At 37.6% G+C, this 19,383-nt stretch overlaps 1 protein-coding gene across 1 annotated transcript; it reads left to right on the top strand.

Annotated features, from left to right (window-relative positions):
- The first annotated feature begins 6 nt into the window (after positions 1-6).
- Positions 7-19,058, top strand: LOC136240571 (uncharacterized). Its single transcript, XM_066031569.1, has 8 exons — positions 7-250; positions 702-908; positions 1,373-1,467; positions 2,304-2,492; positions 17,066-17,257; positions 18,188-18,294; positions 18,660-18,775; positions 18,831-19,058. The coding sequence occupies exons 1-8, from the start codon at positions 50-52 to the stop codon at positions 18,840-18,842; spliced, it is 1,119 nt and encodes a 372-aa protein (XP_065887641.1). The 5' UTR covers positions 7-49; the 3' UTR covers positions 18,843-19,058.
- The last annotated feature ends 325 nt before the right edge of the window (positions 19,059-19,383 follow it).

Below are 19,383 nucleotides of genomic sequence, written 5' to 3'. Positions count from 1 at the left end.
TTATACAGTACCACAATCACATTTTTCACGCGCGGGTGTTTACGTTGCCATGCCACCGAAGAAAAAGAAAACCGGTAAAGGGAAAGCAGCCAAGAAGAAAAGGGATGCGCCTGTAGATCAGAACAAAACAACATGTAATCGATTCTTAAAGGCTTATATTAAACACTGCAATGACCAGTCGGTGTTATCATGCGCAGCGATTTTACAAGAATGTCGCCGCTGCATAGAGGAAGACCAATTGATCAATAAGGTCTGTTTTATAAGTATTTAACATGTTTTATGATGCGTGTATAGTTTAACCAGCCTAGTGAAGTAAAAAAAAGGCTGACTAGGGTGGTCTATAGTATAGCTACAACACTACGTTGAAGCTACTCCAGCAGCTAAATGTTCTCTGTAGCTATTCTTAAAAACGCATGTAACACCAGGATGTATGGTAAATAGTGGTTGCAGGTATTTTGCCACATTTTGGCCATCATAATCAAAAGCTTTCACATTGAGTTTTTTGTGCTTTGTGGCATAATAGTTCTAGTTACAGCTGTTAGTTTGTGTATGAGGCTTCTGGTGTATCCCCAAGACTCACTGTATAACTTCACTAGAACACTTTGAAGTTTGAATGTTAACAATGCTGTCAGTAGAACTATCCCAGCTTTGACCTTTTAGTTCTAATAGAGTGTAGTTAGCATTTTGTTGTCTTTACACAGTTTATCGTAGAAGAACCTGTCAAATTTGGTGCAGATGGAGAAAGAGAGAGACCCGCTTCTGTTCCTCCTGCAGATGACATCAATCCTGGTATTTCTCTAAAGCCGGTACTGAAGGCCCTAGAAGAAATTCAATACCCTGGTCTAGTTCAGATTCATGTGTGGCACTTCCCGATGAGAGAAGAAGTAGATTCCAGTGCAGCGTGTTTGGTGAGAAATGTTTACGTGACGTAATCGTGTATAAACTGATCATTTAACATGTGCACAGCAACTTTTCTTGGTGTATTCTAGAACTATTGGTCTATTTATGCAATATAGAAGAGAACAATTTAAATTTTGGGTTCTAGACAGCCAACATGAGACAAAAAGTGGCCTATGTCAAAGGTGTTTTAAGGCTGGTCATATACTGTAGGCAGCAAGTTTCTGATAAGAATCTCTTAATTGTATTTGAAAGGCTGGGGCAGGTGTGTGTGGTGGCTGATAGCTGGGAGGATTATTCCTCTGTTAACACTGGCATACCCCAAATATTTACTTCTTCTCACCTACCTTCAACTACTTCATGGACCTTTAAGCTTTGATATATGTATGCATGGGATGTTAGACTCTTGCAAGTGTGTTGTCTGTGTCGCAGTTTGTGCAGGCATAATAGTAGTTATAATTTACATTGATTACAGGCATTATACTTGGAATCTAACATGGGAATTAATGTTAAAGTGTTAGAGCTCAAAGACAACAACATCAGTCTATGGGCAATGAATAGAATATCAAGGTAGGGAAATGTGTTACTGTATAACTGTGAAAGGACCACCCTTATTGCGTGGACACCTTGATATACACTGTACTTCTCTATGGTCCCAGTAATTTAAATCGTACGTATGTGTATTTATGTTAGAGAAGCAATGAAACATTCTTCATGGTGTTTACCTTAGTTCCATAGTGGTAGACAAAAGGGTCCAGATAATTTGTTAAGATGTATGATACTTAATGACAGAACCCTATTCAATTACTCTAATAGAACATACATTTACTGCAATAGAACACACACTATTGATGAAATAGGATAGTCACTGTTTTGACATTTTGGATAAGTTCAGATAATTGAGGTTAGGTGCATTGTACCAAGAGTGAATAATAGAGAAGAGAGTATCCAACTGCCATATACCATATCAAAAATGATCTTGTAAAGTCCACTCTGCTTGTTAAAATATTTTCAAAGAAGGTGTTAAATTAGTCTATTACATGTAACAAGTGGTGTGCACATAGGCTTTGTATTGTGTGTAAGTGTTAAAGGTGATGATTACTAGATATGAACACTTTTATGATACCCTAAATTTTACTGAAATATGCAGAAAGAAAGACTTAACAGGATCATTTTTAACATGATATATGGCAATTGGATACTCTCTTCTCTATTATTTACTCTTGATTGTACCAATACTATAATGCAACTACTTATGTACTTCTCCTAAGGATTAGCATAAAGAATGAACATGTACAAGCTCTCTTGAATATTATGTGGTCCCAGCCCATGTCTAATATGCTGTGCATATATAATTATATATAGATGGCAACTATATACGTATAGTGTTTCTGTTTTTCCCATAGAGCACTCCCTGTTTGTGCACTGTGTGTGTTGGTACTGGATCACAATTGGATGCCTGATTCACTACTGTCATCATTGTGTAATGGACTAACTGGTAATCGTGTGCTACAATGCCTTAGCCTAAACTATTGTATGATGACTGAGACAGCTGGTCTAATACTTGGCCCAACCATTGTCACTACACTAATAAGGTAAGTGTAGAACTCATCCAAAGCACATTATATCTGATTATTTGTTTATTTCTGGGAATAATATGTACCGGATTTCCTCATAAAAGGTTACATTCAATTAAACGCCTGTCTCAATTATAAGCAGGGGGTTTTCAGCACCTTTGGAAAATAAGTACCTGGTCTCAAATAGAGGCCTGGGCTATTACTTGAGTCTACTGTTAATGGCTTTAATTGCTCCCCTTGCTGCTGCTTCTTCATACTTGAGTTTAACTTTAGAGCCTTCTGAGGGATGAAGGTACCACATGAGTATAGTCCGGGCGAGTAGCATGCATGCAGATATATACAATGTAACTATTTTCCAATCAATTTAAGTCTTGTCTATACTTGTTCATATGTTCAACACGCTGTATCACTGTTTTTCTATGTTTACCATTACAGTAATCGGTAATTCCATTCTACCATCAGCCAAATTCGATAAAACGCTGGACGTCGGTTGGATCAATCCAAAATAAATGCCAGGTCTCAAATAAAGGCCCTATCCATTTACAGGCCAGGTCAAAAATGCTTGAGGAAATAAGGAAATACTGTAGTTGTAAAGTATGTTGTACTATATGTATGCTTATAACAACTTGGTTGTACCAAGAGTCCTTAATAGAGTCCATCTCTATTATGGACGCTTGGTTGCACCTTGTGCAATAATTTCAGAATTATAGCTCAGGTTATTGTGCTAAAGAGTACCACTTGATTTCAGACCGGGGTTGAAACCACCAGGTCAGTACTACTGACACACTGATCTTGGTAGTAATCCAGATGGAATGCAGATATGTTACTTGTTAAATTAAAACAGAGAGATGCGTCAAGTGCTACATCTGTGCACAATGTTGGCAGCCATGTAGCCCTGCATTTTTAAGTAAATGGGTAACTAGTTACTTGACTTAACACAGGACAATTTTTCGTATTAAACATTCGAGTTTGCTTGTACACATCATTGATAAATAGGCATTGTTCCATGGAAATCTACAAATTGATTTATTACCATTCAAGCGATTGCACAACTGGATCTACAGTATAATATGTACTTCAAGTCAACTAGTTTTTTTTCTTCTATTGTTTGAGCTAGTACTTATCAGTAAGCTCTCTGATGTATTGTCCATCAGTGTCAGATATTCAACAAAACAGATGACACCCAAAAAAATGTGCCCTGGTCCATCTGGATGATCCAACCAGTGTCAACCCTTTCCCAACAATACAATCTTTGTGCATGTGAATGAGTGTTACTTGATGTACCAGCAAGGGCGGCTCTAGGATTTTTGGTGACTGATTTCTGATCAAGAAGGTGAAGACCAACAAAAGGTAACTGCATGCTGAGAATAACTGTCTATATATTAACATCACTGATAAAGTACATAAACCTACATACATAGCTTGCTATGCTACTGCTCAGAACACTGTGACTGCTTTATTAGAGTGATTGACTGCTCTATTAGAGTATCTCGATCTGAAAAATGACTGGTTTCCAGAAACCTCAAAAAAAAACCCTGGAACCGCCCCTGACCAGAGATGAGAACAGTGGAGACAGACAGGGTTGAATCCAGAAATGTTGTATGAAGCCTTAACTTGTGTATGTCTGCAGTGATCGTTGAGTGGTGGCTATTTTATGTGGTAGTCAATATTGACTACAATGGGCACATCCCTTAATGTACAAATATGTACATGCTGTCTGTTGTGAACTACTACATGATGATGTACGTAACATACATGGAATTGTCTGTGAATGACCTGCATTCCCTACAAATATTCTACTTGTCAGTATTTCGGTATTAACAGTGTACATGTAGACATGTTACTTGTATAAATACATGAGAACGCTCTTCATCATTTGAAAACATATCCAGATTGCCATTGTGCAGCAGTTACATAGTAATAGAGCAATGGATATAAGCTAACAAAATTTGCTTGCAGCGTGTACTAGCATAAAATAGTTGCAGTTATATAGCAAAATATAATTACAGCATGAGAAATATATAGCTATTTAGTCACTGTCAGTAACGGTCATCACATCCAAGCAGTCCTTCGTGGTTGTGGAGCAACAACTGCTGAATTAAACTTGTCCCTACATGTAACTCTCTTCAATACCCTCATCATCGGCTCACGGACTTGCTTGTAGTACAGGCCATACACAAAGGGATGAAGGAGGAACACCAGATAGCCAACATTTGGAGTGATTACATATTTCACCAAGTCTCCATAAAATGCAGAGGTATCTAGCACAATTACTGGAATGTACAGTAATGGGAAGAACAGGCCAAGTGCTGAACTACCAAGAACAACTACCAGCAATGTTATCATCGGCTTGAGGTGTTTCTTGATGGTAGCTTGCTTCTTCTTTAAGTTGTTTACTGCTTCGCTGGTTGTTCCTGATAACTTGGACTCCTCTCGTATCTGCCTCTGAACCTGATAAGCTTTGAAAGATAAGTAAGCATTTGAACTGATGTCATCAATGACACAGTGAAGTTGGGCAGCATATAGGTAAGCAGTGTGAAAAGAAGTGCATTACCTTCTGAGGAGCAAGTACCATACTGTGCTATTTTGATGTAACCGTCATTGAAGAATGCTTGTGAATAAAGCAGAATAGCAAAAAGCCAAGCAGCTGTAATTGAACCGACAATAACACGAGGCTTCATGGTCTTCCTGTGCTTAAAAGGAAAGGCTATAGCTATTACCTGATCAACTGATATCATCAGGTATGTGCAGTATATCACAAATACCGGCATCACTAGGAATATGAAAAGCCTGCAGTTGACAAAATCTCCCACTCCAGTGGCATACCCAATCATCATGATGCTAGCCTGAATAGTGGTGAGAACTGCTGATATGATATCGGTGATCATCAAGTTAGCCACAAAGATGTTATGTGGCTTGTGTAACTTTCTTGTAGTTTTGATGGTGAAGAAAACCCAACCAGCCATCATCAAGATTATCAGTGTGGCAATCCACTTGAATACCAATGACAGGTAAGGGAAATATCCTGGAAGATGAGGACCTTGTTGATCAGGTGTTGTTGTTCCTGGAGTGATCCCTAACCCAGAACCAGACACATCACTGCTTCCTTCCATTTTAAGAGCTACAACCTTCACGACTCTAACCCAGAAGTGACACTGAAGCCTTAGTATCCTCTTGACACAATCTTATTGAACAGCCTATAGTGTTTGTTTACTTGTTTAAAGTACAAAGTGTGTTTGCTAATTGTATGTATTTTAGACATTAGATTCAAATGATTATAGGATATTTGTTGCAGTAAATTTTCATTGTTATGCTAGGTATTCAATAGAAGTAAAGCCATGTAGATTGAGCATGATTCTTCTTGATCTATGTATTTTAGGCAAACCTCGATCTCAGTTATGAATCGAAGATGTCCGACCTGTATAAAAGGGCAGGTACTAGCTACTGTGTAATCTGCACAATAGCACATGTATCTTTGGCATCATGCAGATAGTTAGTGTTATCAAAGCATAGATCATCAGAGCATTTAGCGAGATTGCCCAGTGCTATAATTACAAGCCTCCATAGAATTGTGAACTACTCACTGGTTTTTTCAAGATACAGTCATCGAATTTTGGATGGACAAGCAGTAGTAAATAAGCTGCATGTCTTCAGAAGTCGATTTTTTATACTCGCCTCTGCCTGGATGTTTTTAAAAAGCCGTTTCAAATCTTTGGTGTGCGACATGAACATGTGAACTAAGAAAAGTAGCTCTGCACAATGGTAGACAATTAGGAAATCCAGTACCATTGAGTGAAGCGTGAAGAAAGAGTTCCCATGCTCTGAAGGGCTAAACTTGAAACTCACACTACCTGAGAATTCCTGTTTATTTGTAAAGGGTAGAGAACAAATGTTTTCATAGATTTCTGTTAGTACACACGGGCACTTTATGGTGATAGCTTGCTTGTTTCAGGCCATGTAAAGTTTATGGAGAAGCCATATGGAAACTATTCCCAGCTACCTTTACTTATTTTTGACATCATAAGTTTAAACCTTAGTTGCATGTCCTGTGCTGTAGAGCAGGCATGCTGGTGCTACATGCTACATGTACAAATACATTCCATTTTTGTTGTCAGTAAGTTAAATGTCATGTAAAATCTGAAATAGTATTACAGCCTGCATGACCAGTACTACTACTGTAACTCCTCGTCCACCTGTGGAAACATATAGCCGGGTTGTACAATACTACACAGATGTCTCCGTAACTCACCTACATGCTATTATACATCATTTTAGTGTACTTGTAGGATGGCATAAAGCAGCCACATGTTCTGATATTTATCGATTCAATGTGCACGTAGGGAAGGTACCAATGATAGTACTCCATTATAGCAGTAATATAATACTAACTTTTTTCAATATTGAAAAAGTAAACAAATTAATGATATTGTCTGATTCTGTTATTCTCCTGTAGAAAAGTAAAAAAGAACAATAAAATAAAATGTAATTCCCAAACTTTGGCTGAATGTGTAATACTCCACTGAACAAACCAGGGGCAGAGAAATAGGGGGCAGAGAGGCAACTGCCCCCGTACTTTTACAAGTGGAGGGGCAGTTCCCCCTCAGTTTTTCCAATGCCCAGTTGCTAAAGTGAAGCAACTGTTGTAGCCATTTAGCCAGCTTACTTGCCTTGATTTACTGGGAGATTCGTGCTAAAGGATATGCAAGAATGGAATACTGCATGAATCAGTGCTGGGAGTACACGAGATCGATATACTCTAATAGAGCAGTCACCTAACTACTCTAATAGAACATTCAGTAGAATCGGTTCTACTATGCAATTAATTCAATCTGTCTCCATTAACACGTTATATCTATACGTAATCAATAGCATGAGTCTGTCTGAAATACCTTCATTTACTGATGTATCTACAGTATCTTAATGATAGTCATTGTTATAATAGTATAGGAGTATCCTATTTGAGTATATACACATGTACCACTGAAAATACTCTCAAATTCAATCTCAAAGCCTTCAAATCTCAAAATTTTCCTGTGGGGCATGCCCCCAGACCCCTAGTATTGGCATGCTTTGCATACGAAATACAGTTACAGTTAATGATTTTAAAACACTTAGTAACTTAGAGCCACCCCACATGACTTGCCCCCCCACTTGAGTACTGTTCTCCTCCTCTGGAACAAACTACTATTAGAATCATTTTTATTGTAACTCAGCATCAGAAGAAGAGAATACAACACACTATTACAGCTTATTTATGCTAACAGTCACAAAAGTTAAAGTTAAATGTCAGGCTGAAAATAACAGGTTTACAATAACAGGTACAAGTTTATTACAACAAATTAAAATTCAGGCTATTACAAATGTAAGGTTTGCATAATAATTGCAGAAATAAATTAAAGGGCCCAGTGGAAAAAGGGGACATGTTCCACTTTTAAACTTTTGAGAAAAACAGGCTTATAAAGTTCGCACATTTTTTCACTTTTTGTATTTATTTCCTTACTGTATACTTCACGGAGTTTATGCAGCTTGCTCCATTGTTCAGGTTGCAGGGTACGAATATCTGAGCCACACTTCATTTGGATGGTGTTGAATTTCCCATGGATTGACCAAAATTCATCTATGACTAATGAGCACTGATGTTTGTCAGTACCTTTTTTCTTCTGTGTATGTTGCTTTACTATGCCAGTGAAATCTTTAAAAGGTGACAAATCCATAGAAATACATTGAATGGCTTTTTAGGACAAGACTCTTATTCCAGCCTTCAGGAACAAGGCATACACTGTAACACTACCTTTTCTTTTTTTCAATATGGGCAAAATCTCAATCGTTTGGCAAGTAGGTATGACCACGCACTAAATTTTTATGGTCTATTTGTTTGAAATGTTTTTCTACTTGAAGGCTCCAAAAACAAATAATCTGAAAATTTTTGACCAAAGCAACTATCTGAGTAACAAGTGAGCTGTTGTATGTTAGTTGGCAATGTATGTTTGAAGATAGGAGCAATTTCATCTGCTCCTCTACTTGCAACAGTTTCATCCCAAATATATATGTACATGTTTGCAGAATGAGAAATTGTACACCCACAGTTGCCTTGAATAAACTATGGAACTATGTGTCAAGGTTGGTCTGCATGTGGCCGAATGTTATTAACTGATGATTTGTTGCTTGCTTTGCAGCATCTGCATCTTTCTTAAGGGAACTATAGCCTTGACTTGCTTTCTCTTGATGCTCTGCAAGCTGAAGTTCTTCATCTGATGCGCTATATGTAATAGATCACACTTTACAAGTACAGTATCACTGTGTGGATAGCCAAAACTTAGGTTGAACTCCTCATTAAATACTTTTCTGTACAGCCACTCTTAACCTGTGGTTTAACTGCAGTTTCATATACTTGTGGCTCATACTTTTGTAAATAAATTATACATTCTAAAAATACTGAGATTCTCATTTAAGTACTTCCTTTCCTGATATCTTTTTGGGAATAATGGCTTTTTCTCCGAGGGAGCGATTTCATGTGCTCCCTGATCTTTTCTATTGCCTATTCTGGTCTTTTTTAGGACGATTATGATGTCTTCCCTGCTCATCACCAGATAAAATAACTCTACTGAGAATTTTTGCTGCTATTATTTCAACTCACCACTTCCCGACTTCATGTAAATTACAGAAGGTCTTTTAGATACTTCTACACACTTCCCATTGCTCAAGCGAACACTATAAGCAAAGTTGTGCCTCTTGAGAGGTTTTTGTGTTCAACATTTTCAAATTTCTTTTTTCTCAATCAATCCATAAAGATACTTGTTTTGCTCATGATGGCTTTCCAAAGCGCAATAGCTTTCAAATATTCTTTCCCTGTCGATTTCAGTTACTTTCCGTCAACAATTGAATACACAATTGCAAGTACAGGCAATGGGCTGAATCCTTTCTTTGGCACTTTGGCTTCACCTCTGTCTTTTCCTAACTTCCTTTTCTTCTTTTTACAATTCTGTTCCATCCTTAAATGTTTCCTTCCACGGTAAGATTTGCAACTCCATGCAGGCGTACTTAAACACGAGGTATCCATTTTCAGCTCACATGATTTTTAATTATGCAACCTTTTTATAAGGCTACGTTACACTGCGTAACAGCTGAAATGAGCTCTGAAACTTCGCATGTTTATTCTACTTTCATAACACTTTCTTTTTGACTAATAAACTAAAAATGGCACATGTTCCACTGTGTTCTTCAAGTACCAAAACAGGGCATGACATCAAAAGCAGTCTAGTTGTGAAAAGGATATAGAGGTGATATGAATATCACTAAAGCTATATTTGGCAGCCACCTTTGGTATTACATATTTTCCATGCTGACCTATACGTATGTTGGGATGGCTGCACTGAATGCACTTTTTTTCACAGCTTGGCTGTTTTGTATTAGTTGTATATGTGTTGTGCATAGTTGAACAATTGTCTGTTTAGCTAGGGATGGTACATTAGTATACTGCCGGGGTGCTTGAGTGAAAAGTAGCATAACACCACACTTCATACAGATTCATGCACTTACAGTATATATTGTCGCATTAAAATAACAATTTTTACTGCAGCATGATTATAATACATATAGTTACTGTCACAAGAAGTGTCATCACATCCAAGCAGTCCCTTGTGGTTGTGGAGCAACAACTGCTGAATTAAACTTGTTCCTGCATGTAACTCTCTTCAATACTTTCATCATCAGCTCACGGACTTGCTTATAGTACAGGCCATACACAAAGGGATGAAGGAGGCGTACCAAATAGCCAAGATTCGGATCAATAACATACCTCACCATGTCTTCATAAAATTTAGGAGCATCTAATGCAATTACTGGAATATGCAGTAGTGGGAGAAGTAGGCCAACTGCGGAACTACCAAGAACAACTACCAGCAATGTTATCATCGGCTTCAGGTGTGCCTTTATGGTAGCTTGCTTCTTCTTTAAGTTGTGTACTTCATTACTTGTTGTTCCTGATAATTTAGATGCCTCTTGTATCTGCTTTCGAACTTGATAAGCTTTGAAGGATAAATAAATGTTGAGAATTAAGACAGTTAGTGATACGGTGAAGATGGGTAGCGTGGTAGTAAGAAACATGAAAATTACGGTGCTTCCTTTTTCCGAAATGCATATACCATGTTGTGATATTCTCGTGTAACCAGAATTGAAAAATACGTGAACTTGTAGCAGAATAGCTAGAAGCCATGCAGCTGTGATTGAACCGACAATAACACGAGGCTTCATGATCCTCCTGTGTTTAAAAGGAAAGGCTATAGCTATTACCTTATCAACTGATATCATCAGGATTGTGCAGTAAATCACAAGTACCGTGACCACTACAAAAAATGCATATATCCTGCAACTGATGAAATCTCCCACTCCAGTGGCATACCCAATCATCATACTGCTGGTGATAACAGTATTGAGTACTGCTGATATGATATCAATGATCATCAAGTTAGCCACAAAGATGTTATGTGGCTTGTGTAGCTTTCTTGTAGTTTTGATGGTGAAGAAAACCCAACCAGCCATCATCAAGATGATCAGTGTGGCAATCCACTTGAATACCAATGACAGGTAAGGGAAATATCCTGGAAGATGAGGACCTTGTTGATCAAGTGTTGTTGTTCCTGGAGTGATCCCTAACCCAGAACCAGACACATCACTGCTTCCTTCCATTGTAAGAGCTACAACCTTCACAACACTAACCCAGAAGTGCCACTGAAGCCTTAGTGTCCTCTTGACACAATCTTATTGAACAGCCTGTATATGTAATGCCCATAATTTTTTATTTTCATTGTGGTGCTAGGCATTAAATGGAAGGCTAACCAATTAACATATAGTGGAACATTGGCAGTGGAAAGATTAATGATTGAAGTGAGTGATTTGCCAAAGTTTTACCTTCCAAATTTTTTTAAATGTCGGCAACAGTGCACATTGCATGAAAGTATTTAGAATACAAACATGACATTTCTGCTTCAACAAGTTTGCCAAGAGCCAAACGGCTCACTGAAGGTAAAAGTAAATTGAACTAGCTAACGCCAACATGGCAAAACTGACAGAGAACGAACCACATGGCAACTAGATTATTTGTATCTTGCTGGAGCCCTGAGATGTGAAATGGGGAAGCAAGCAGCAGAACATGGGTGACAGCTTCAATACAATGCTTTTCAAAGGAGTATCGTGATTTGCTGAAACTTGAAGTAAGGAGGCGGAAAACCTTTATCAGATGGTCTTATTGTAACCTTCACCACTGAAGAAATCTAACACCAAAAAAAGCGATGACAGTGATGAGGACAAGGACAATAAGATGATGTCAATCATGCATTGGCGTACAAGAAGACTGGTTGGCTATTGTTTATTTGGTACAGCTGTAGGAATTAGATGCACAAGTGTAGCAATATGTCAAGTATGCAAGTAAATGTGGTTCAGTCATTTGGCACCTCGGTCCTAATTGCTGCTAGTAATGGCATAGTGATGGCTCATGATGCTGTTTGATAATAGTGGTAAAGTTAAATTCACAGATGATTGGGTAAAAGAGCATGTTAAAATGAATGGGTAATGTGAAGCGGAAGCCTGCAGTAAAGCAAAGCTGACCCCCAACAATTTGAGAAGTTGAAAGAAATTTTTTTTACAGGAGATTAAAAATATTGTTACCATTGATAAGATTCCTGATGATCTTACCTTAAACTTTAATCAGACAAATTCCATTTATGCCCTTGAGCATAGAGGAAAGAGAATTTGAAAGGGCAGCAATATGGAATTGCCAAAAATACGATAAGAAACAAATTTCAGCAGTGTTTTGTGGCTCAAGGACAGGAGATTTTTTGCCACTTCACTTGATTTATGAGGGAGAAACTTACCACCAGTATGATTTTCCATTTTTCCATTGACATGGAATCTCACACATTCAGACAATCATTGGTCAAACAGCTTAACAATGAAGCCATATTTTGAGAAGATTGTGCTCGCCTGCCATATGTGAATGAATAGCAAAATGAATTGAAGTTATCAAGTGACCACTCACTTTGTTGATTTTCGACAATTTCAAGGTCCAAACAACTTATTCCATTTTCAAGCTATTGATAGCCACAATTTAGATATTGTTTTGCTGCTTGCCAATGACATGCAGCCCCTGGATTTATCAGTTAAATGAATTAATCTGCTAGCACCCCCCACCCTTTCTAAATGAAACTCTGACTCCTAATTGCAGAGCAAAAATATTGACTACAAGGGAACCACCAGCAGCTATAGTGATGGGAACAGAGAAAAAGTTTTCTTCATTAAGACAACGTACTAAATGAGCCCTTATATCTCCTTGCTTCAGTTTTGGTTTGTTTAGGTTGATTTCATGAGCTATGACTGTTTGCAACAATGATGGCACAGACCCCACAGTCACTACTATCTTTCTGCTTTTGAGAACCCTAATCTTCTTGGATCCATATTGAAAGAGATCAGCAATAATGTATGCTGTCTGTTCATCACAGTAATAAAACAGGGAGCCATGCACTTTAACCTCACCAAGAGCATAGTTTAGCATTGATGCAACAATCCAGTGATACCTTGATTAGTATCATTTGCACTGCACCGAAACTTCACTAAGCTCTAACTTCTTCTCCTGGTATGAAGTGAAAACAAGACCATTCAGCTTGGAGAACTGGTGTTTTAGCAGTGAGTGTACAACATTTATCTAGTCAACTGTACTCCTATAATCATCCCCTCCAGGACGATAACGTAGACCTTTTTCACTGGTAGTAATTCTACAACTAGCCTAAATTTATTGCTTTTTTCAACTAAACTTACTGACTCAGACTTGCTTGCAGGTGAAGTAGAACATGTGTTTGGTATTCACTTATTGCCTCTAAATGTTTCTTTAAGGCTGTCACATCTCACGTCACATAAAGTACTTTCTTTAGCCTTCTTCCTTGCTGGTTGCAGTTAACATTAATTTTGTTGGTATGTACTGTACTTTGAGGTAAATTGGCAGAAAACTTTTTACTTCCCATTACCATACAATGATTGGTACTCCTCTTCTAACAAACAATGAACAAATGGCAGATGTTCTCCTTAGCACATGTCCAACAACCCTTTCTTCTCTGCCGATCACTTTCTTTACATCTATACAGCATACGAGTCACGGCTATTTCCAACTCATTAAGTACTTCTGTAGCAGGTGCTCCCTATAAACTCATGGTAGCCACAGATCATTTACCTGAATGGAAAGGTGTACACCATGTAAGATGCCATGTTGTGGCTCATGAAACATGATATCTTTTCTTTAAAGCGTACACCAATAACTTCCGAAGGTTTACTGTCCTGCTTGCAATGCTGATGCAGATGATTTATAGAAATGAGTCCACCAACGTTTTCTCTTGCCAATGCCATACTTGTACAATTCACCAATGTTTTACTCACCAATTTAAGGGTGCTCTGTACAGTCCGCTTATATGGCTTCCCATGAAATTTAATTTGTTCTATAACTTACAAATGGTTTAGCAAATGTTCTGTACTTTTTTACTGGATATAAGCTAACACTAGTACACAGTTTAGTACAAACCCAACTGCTAAATTTGCTTTAGAACATGAGTTACAGATTTTCCCTTTATACTAGAACTAGTCCTACAATTTACGCACAAGAGCCTTGATACTTTTATGATACACTATGCTAAACAGTACAAACCATTGTGTGTTTTTATTTTTGTCTTTTAGCTTCTCAATCATCACATATTTATCTTTCGGGTTGACACTCCCAGAAATCCTTTTCTTTACTTCCATGTTATTCATCATCTGAACTTGCTATTTAAAAATGGAAAACGCTCTTCTTTGGCAAAATTACTAAAGTAGCTTGTGTGAAAATTTCATGTCCATTGGATTAAAAATGATGGAGTAGTTCTAATTTAAGTGAGAGGGTGTAGAATAGTAAGATGCATGCGTTTGTTGCTATGGGATACCTAATTTATGGGTACTAAAATGTGTCGACATGTCACAGACTAATTAAGTGACCATAATATTTCTTTTAGTGCAAAACAGACTATGTCTTGGGAAGCCTTGTACAAACTGTACAGAGCACCCTTAATTCATTGATCATTTGCCAAAGTTTTACTCCACTAAAGTTGTCCACTATATGGTAGGTTGAGACAGTGATTCTTCCTGAACTCTGGTCCAATGTGCAAACTTCACTAACGAGCAACAATATATACACATTCGACAGAATATGTAGCACTAGTACCTGTTTTATGTGCAGGGTTTGTCCTATGATGTGTGTTAAATACTTTCATTTCTTACATACATAACTTCAGTAGTATACTGCAATAGTTACTATACCAGGCACCATTTACATGTGCCATTGAAATTTTATGGCATTGTAATCAGTAACCTATGACATTCTTCAAGTAGAGTGAGAGGATATGAGCAGGTTTAAGCATACAATTGAAATGTCTGTGCAGTAAGGCAATTGTTCACACTTGCACATATTTGGTGGAAAGGTGAGGGCCCCCTTAAGTTATTCTTCTTGGAATGGGGCTAAAAACCGTGGAGTAAGATTGATACAATCTAATAGAATGCTCAATTATCCTAATAAAGTAGTCATATATTATGTATATCGATATTTGGAATCCAGTGTCTGTGCAAATCTTAGCATGAGTTCCATACTGCAGAATACTTTTTTGCTTGGTTAGTGAAATTCACGCTATTATTGGCCATGTATCATGTATAATTATGAGCCTCACACAGTTGATAACCTCTAGCATTGCTTCTCTTGTATAGCTGCACCCTGTGTTGGAGCTTTGTGCTAATCTGCATGCACTTATCATCCATAACTTTTAGCAATACTGTAAGATCTGGTTAGTAGTGTACATATATGTTAAGTGCATAGTATTTATGTATTAACTCATTTCTTGTTACAAAAAGTCAAATATAGATTTTTTTAAAGAAGCAATTTGTGGCCTTTGCACCTGACCACAGTCACAAGGCTAGAGGCGAAATGAAGCAGCACATGGCCACCATTTCATGCTACAATAACAAGCTCACAGGTGGCATGTACCTTTTCTGGTTCCAACTAGTGTTTTCCTTCCGCTCCTTTCCTTTTATTTTCAATTACATGGTCGTTTCCTCCATGTAAGGAAACCATTAATTTTCCATATCAACACTTCCTTAAAGGAGCATATTTAAAATGCTTGTTCTGTACTGTACACAAGGGAGTAGATACATACTTGTAGCTGTACTTATAAATTGAATAATAGAAAAATGGTCATGCCCTTGAGTGATCAAAGCATGGTGGCCACACTCCTTAGTGATCCAGCTTCAATTGTGCTGTAGAAAACAAGACATGTAAACCATGTTTCTTAATCTATTGCACAGCTCATTCAAGATAAGCAGGAAGATCAAAAAGCAGTCACACCGTACGTGTACATCGTAGTAATGCTATATAACAAAAATAGTACAATAAAAAATTATCAAAATTTTAAATAGGGTTCCAGCGATAAAAACTAGTGACAAAAAGAGATGCAGTACTCCCTCTATTATCTGACTCCCTTGGGACCAAGACATGTTCAGACAATCAAAGCCCATTTATTTGTATACAGAGCCCTGTTCAAATACTCTAGTAGAACATACATCTAAGACAAAAAAAAAGAGCTCTGCTAGAGCAGTGCTGTTGGATAACCAAGTGTTTGGATAATATAATATAGAGGGTCAGATAATTGAGGGAGCACTATATCATGATATTACAACATAGCTATGTGGGAAAAATCCCTCCTTTGGCATTGCCCAGATGGTAATGTAGGGATTTTCCCACATAGCTATGTTGTAATGCCATCATTCTTCATGATATCTCTAGGTTTTATAGCTGGAACCATAGGCGGTGGAAAGGGGGGCTTAGCCCCCCCTCAGAATGATATCACACCGAAATTACCTTTCTTGGAGTGGGGCTGAAAACCGTGATAAAGATCGAGATACTCTAATAGAGCAGTCACTCTAATAAAGTAGTCAGTGTGTAGCGAGCTATGTAAGGATTTTTATGTAGTTTATCAGCTAGAAATGGTAGCTGGTGAGGTGGAAAGCTCTTGTCAGTTGGTTGTGACCTTTTTTTTTTTTTTGGTCTCACCTTACCAAACTATAGAAATAAGTCTGGATCAGCCCAGTCCCCCCTCATATTCAGGGGTTAATCTAGGGGGGGAAGGGGGGGCACAGGCCCCCTCTGGGTTAGCTATTGCCTCCCTAGGTTTATACCTAAAGCCTTGAGAAATGGAAAGGTTTAATTGATCCCAAAGTTGTATAATCCAATGGTCAATATTCAATGGCATCACAGTAAAATTTCACCAAAATTGAGTATATCTACACCTAAATTTTCAAAATTTTCCTGGGGGAGCATGCCCCCAGACCCCCCTAGAATCCGAAGCGACTTACTTCGTCCCCTCTAGGTTAATATTCTGGGTTGAGCCCTGATATTAACTACTTCCTCCGCCGCTTGCTGGAACCCTACTTCCTTGTAAATTTATAATTGTATAGTTACTTATAAATGAAGATATAGCATTACGTTTGTCATTTTTTGCATGTATTTAGTGCTTACCGTGGTATTTTAGGGACTTATCTTTGAATGGAAATGTGTTGGGCTGTGAAGGAACACAGGATTTGATGTCACCTCTACTTCATCTATGCACAGCAGGCGAGCCACTCCCCCCACTAGCAAAAATTCTCCTGCAAGACAATAGTATTGATGCTAAAGGAAAAGGAGGCACATTTGGTCCAGTCATCTGCATGAGAGCATTTCGAAGGTGATAATCTAAGCTTATGTTTGAAACCAGTAGACAACTGGATAATTATTGGGGCAAATAAATCCATTCCAGTAAATAACAAGAAATAGGAATTTATAACCAATACAATAAAGAGCAAGAGATCAGAGATTATTGTCTGACAGTAAACTTGCATCTCATTTGGTGAGCTTGCACTCTTTATTCTGATTGTCTCTACAAGGCTTTAATCTTCCAAATTTTTCTATCCACTTTTGTGTCTACTTTTATAACCAATGAATTCAAAGCTGAAGGATCTCTATTTTGTAGGTGAAAATAACTACTTTTTGCACAAGTTGGTGCCTCTATAATTTATAATAATGTAGTCTAGCTTCATCGTACAACTTGATTTCAGCCTTTAGGGTTACCTTAATGTTTTACTACTGAAAAAGTCCATGATGCTCTGTCCCAGGATACTTTGCCTCACTGATTTAGGTTTTCATCTTCAGTCAGTGAGGAAAAACCACTGCTTGAAGAAAAGTAGCTACCACTATGCTGCATTCAGCTTGCCAATAATTACTTCTCAAATGCAAGCAACAATTCTTGGTAAAAGAATTGGGCACATAGCTCCAGTCACTTATACTGCAATGCTATCTGAATGCAACAGTCAGCCAGTCCGTCAGTCAGTCAGCATAAAATGTGTAGCATATTTTTAAAACTCTGTTGCAAGTCGTTTTGGGTTATTTCAAGTGTTTGCATAGACTAGATTGTAGACTAATACTCCCATATCATCATGGTTAGTACGTAGTAAGAATGGTTTGGCGGATATTCTTGGTAAACCCTTTGTGAAGCCTGCTGTGCAGTATAATACTATCATACTGTATGTATGTTGATATTCATTGATGTAATGATCAACTTGTGTGACATAACTGTATAGATTTAGTGTGCCTTTTTGTTCATTTGTTCATTCATTAGGTTGATTACTAGTAATCCAAACTTTGAAGAGATTGACTTTGAACATAATCATATCGGTGATGCTGCTGGGAGAGAGATACTGCATGCGATGCAACAGAGAAAGGAAGGTACTGCCTGTCAATATTAGCACTGGTTTTAATTTGCAGTATGAATGTCAGACCATGTTCAGTCACTATAAGTCAAGCCATAACATCTGTGTATAGTAGGCTCCAAGTTACTCCTATACGGTGGTTTCTTGAATTCACAGCTGAAAATGTCTCCCACATGTTATTTGTCAACTCATCAAAAATTACACTGTTTGATCCACCTTTGTTATATGCAGGGTGGTATGTATTTTTAACTCTTAAATGGACCGGTATACAAGCAGTAAATACTAAATATCTTTAATAGTACAGTTTTGTATTCATACATGTACTGTATGTAAAAGTTTAACCAACTTTAATTGCATGTTTTGGTGTCAATGATCATGTAGTGGGGTACCCTTCAATAAGGATGACAGTGACACACAGAATGAACCCAGTCACGTTTGCAGCTATACTAGACTTGAGTACCACTTATGGCAAGAAGGCAAGAGGAAAAAAGAAAAAAGTAAGTGTCTTTCGTTTATATCCAACATTAGTTTGTTATTGTTGTATTCACACAGGCAAAGAAGTAAACAAATGGAAATTATAAAAAATTAATTTATTGTAGCATATTTAGGTATTTTTCCCCCTATAGACTGGAAGTCAAGGGGCTAAATTTATTGTATATCAGATCTGTATATAGCATACAGAGCACAGGTACATATATTATATGTGTAAAAATGTGTATGAGAACACAGGTAAATGTGTGTAATCAGATTTTGTTTTGAAACAATGATTATGTATTAATATCACTGTAATTTGTTGACCATATAAGGGTAGAGATTATTTAGTCATAGCAGGGTAAGTAGAATTCAAGGAAGACAGGACAGGAACAAAAATGGGAATGAGAATGACCCATGGAAATGTTTGATAAAGGTCACCATGCAGTATACATGTACAAGCTGGATGTAGGTCATATTTTCCTTCTTTACTGGATCCTTTTGTTAAAATAATCTAAACACTCTAATAGAGCAGTCACCTGTATTAAAATACTCTAATGGAGCAGTCAAGAATGTTTCACCAACTATCTCACATGCAGATAGGGACCTGCATTAAAGGCCTGGTAATTGATGG

This window comes from Dysidea avara, chromosome 12 (assembly GCF_963678975.1).
Source record: "Dysidea avara chromosome 12, odDysAvar1.4, whole genome shotgun sequence".
In the NCBI taxonomy this organism is placed as follows: Eukaryota; Metazoa; Porifera; class Demospongiae; order Dictyoceratida; family Dysideidae; genus Dysidea; species Dysidea avara.
The sequence above is the reverse complement of the archived record's forward strand: the minus strand, read 5'-3'. Positions and strand labels throughout refer to the sequence as shown.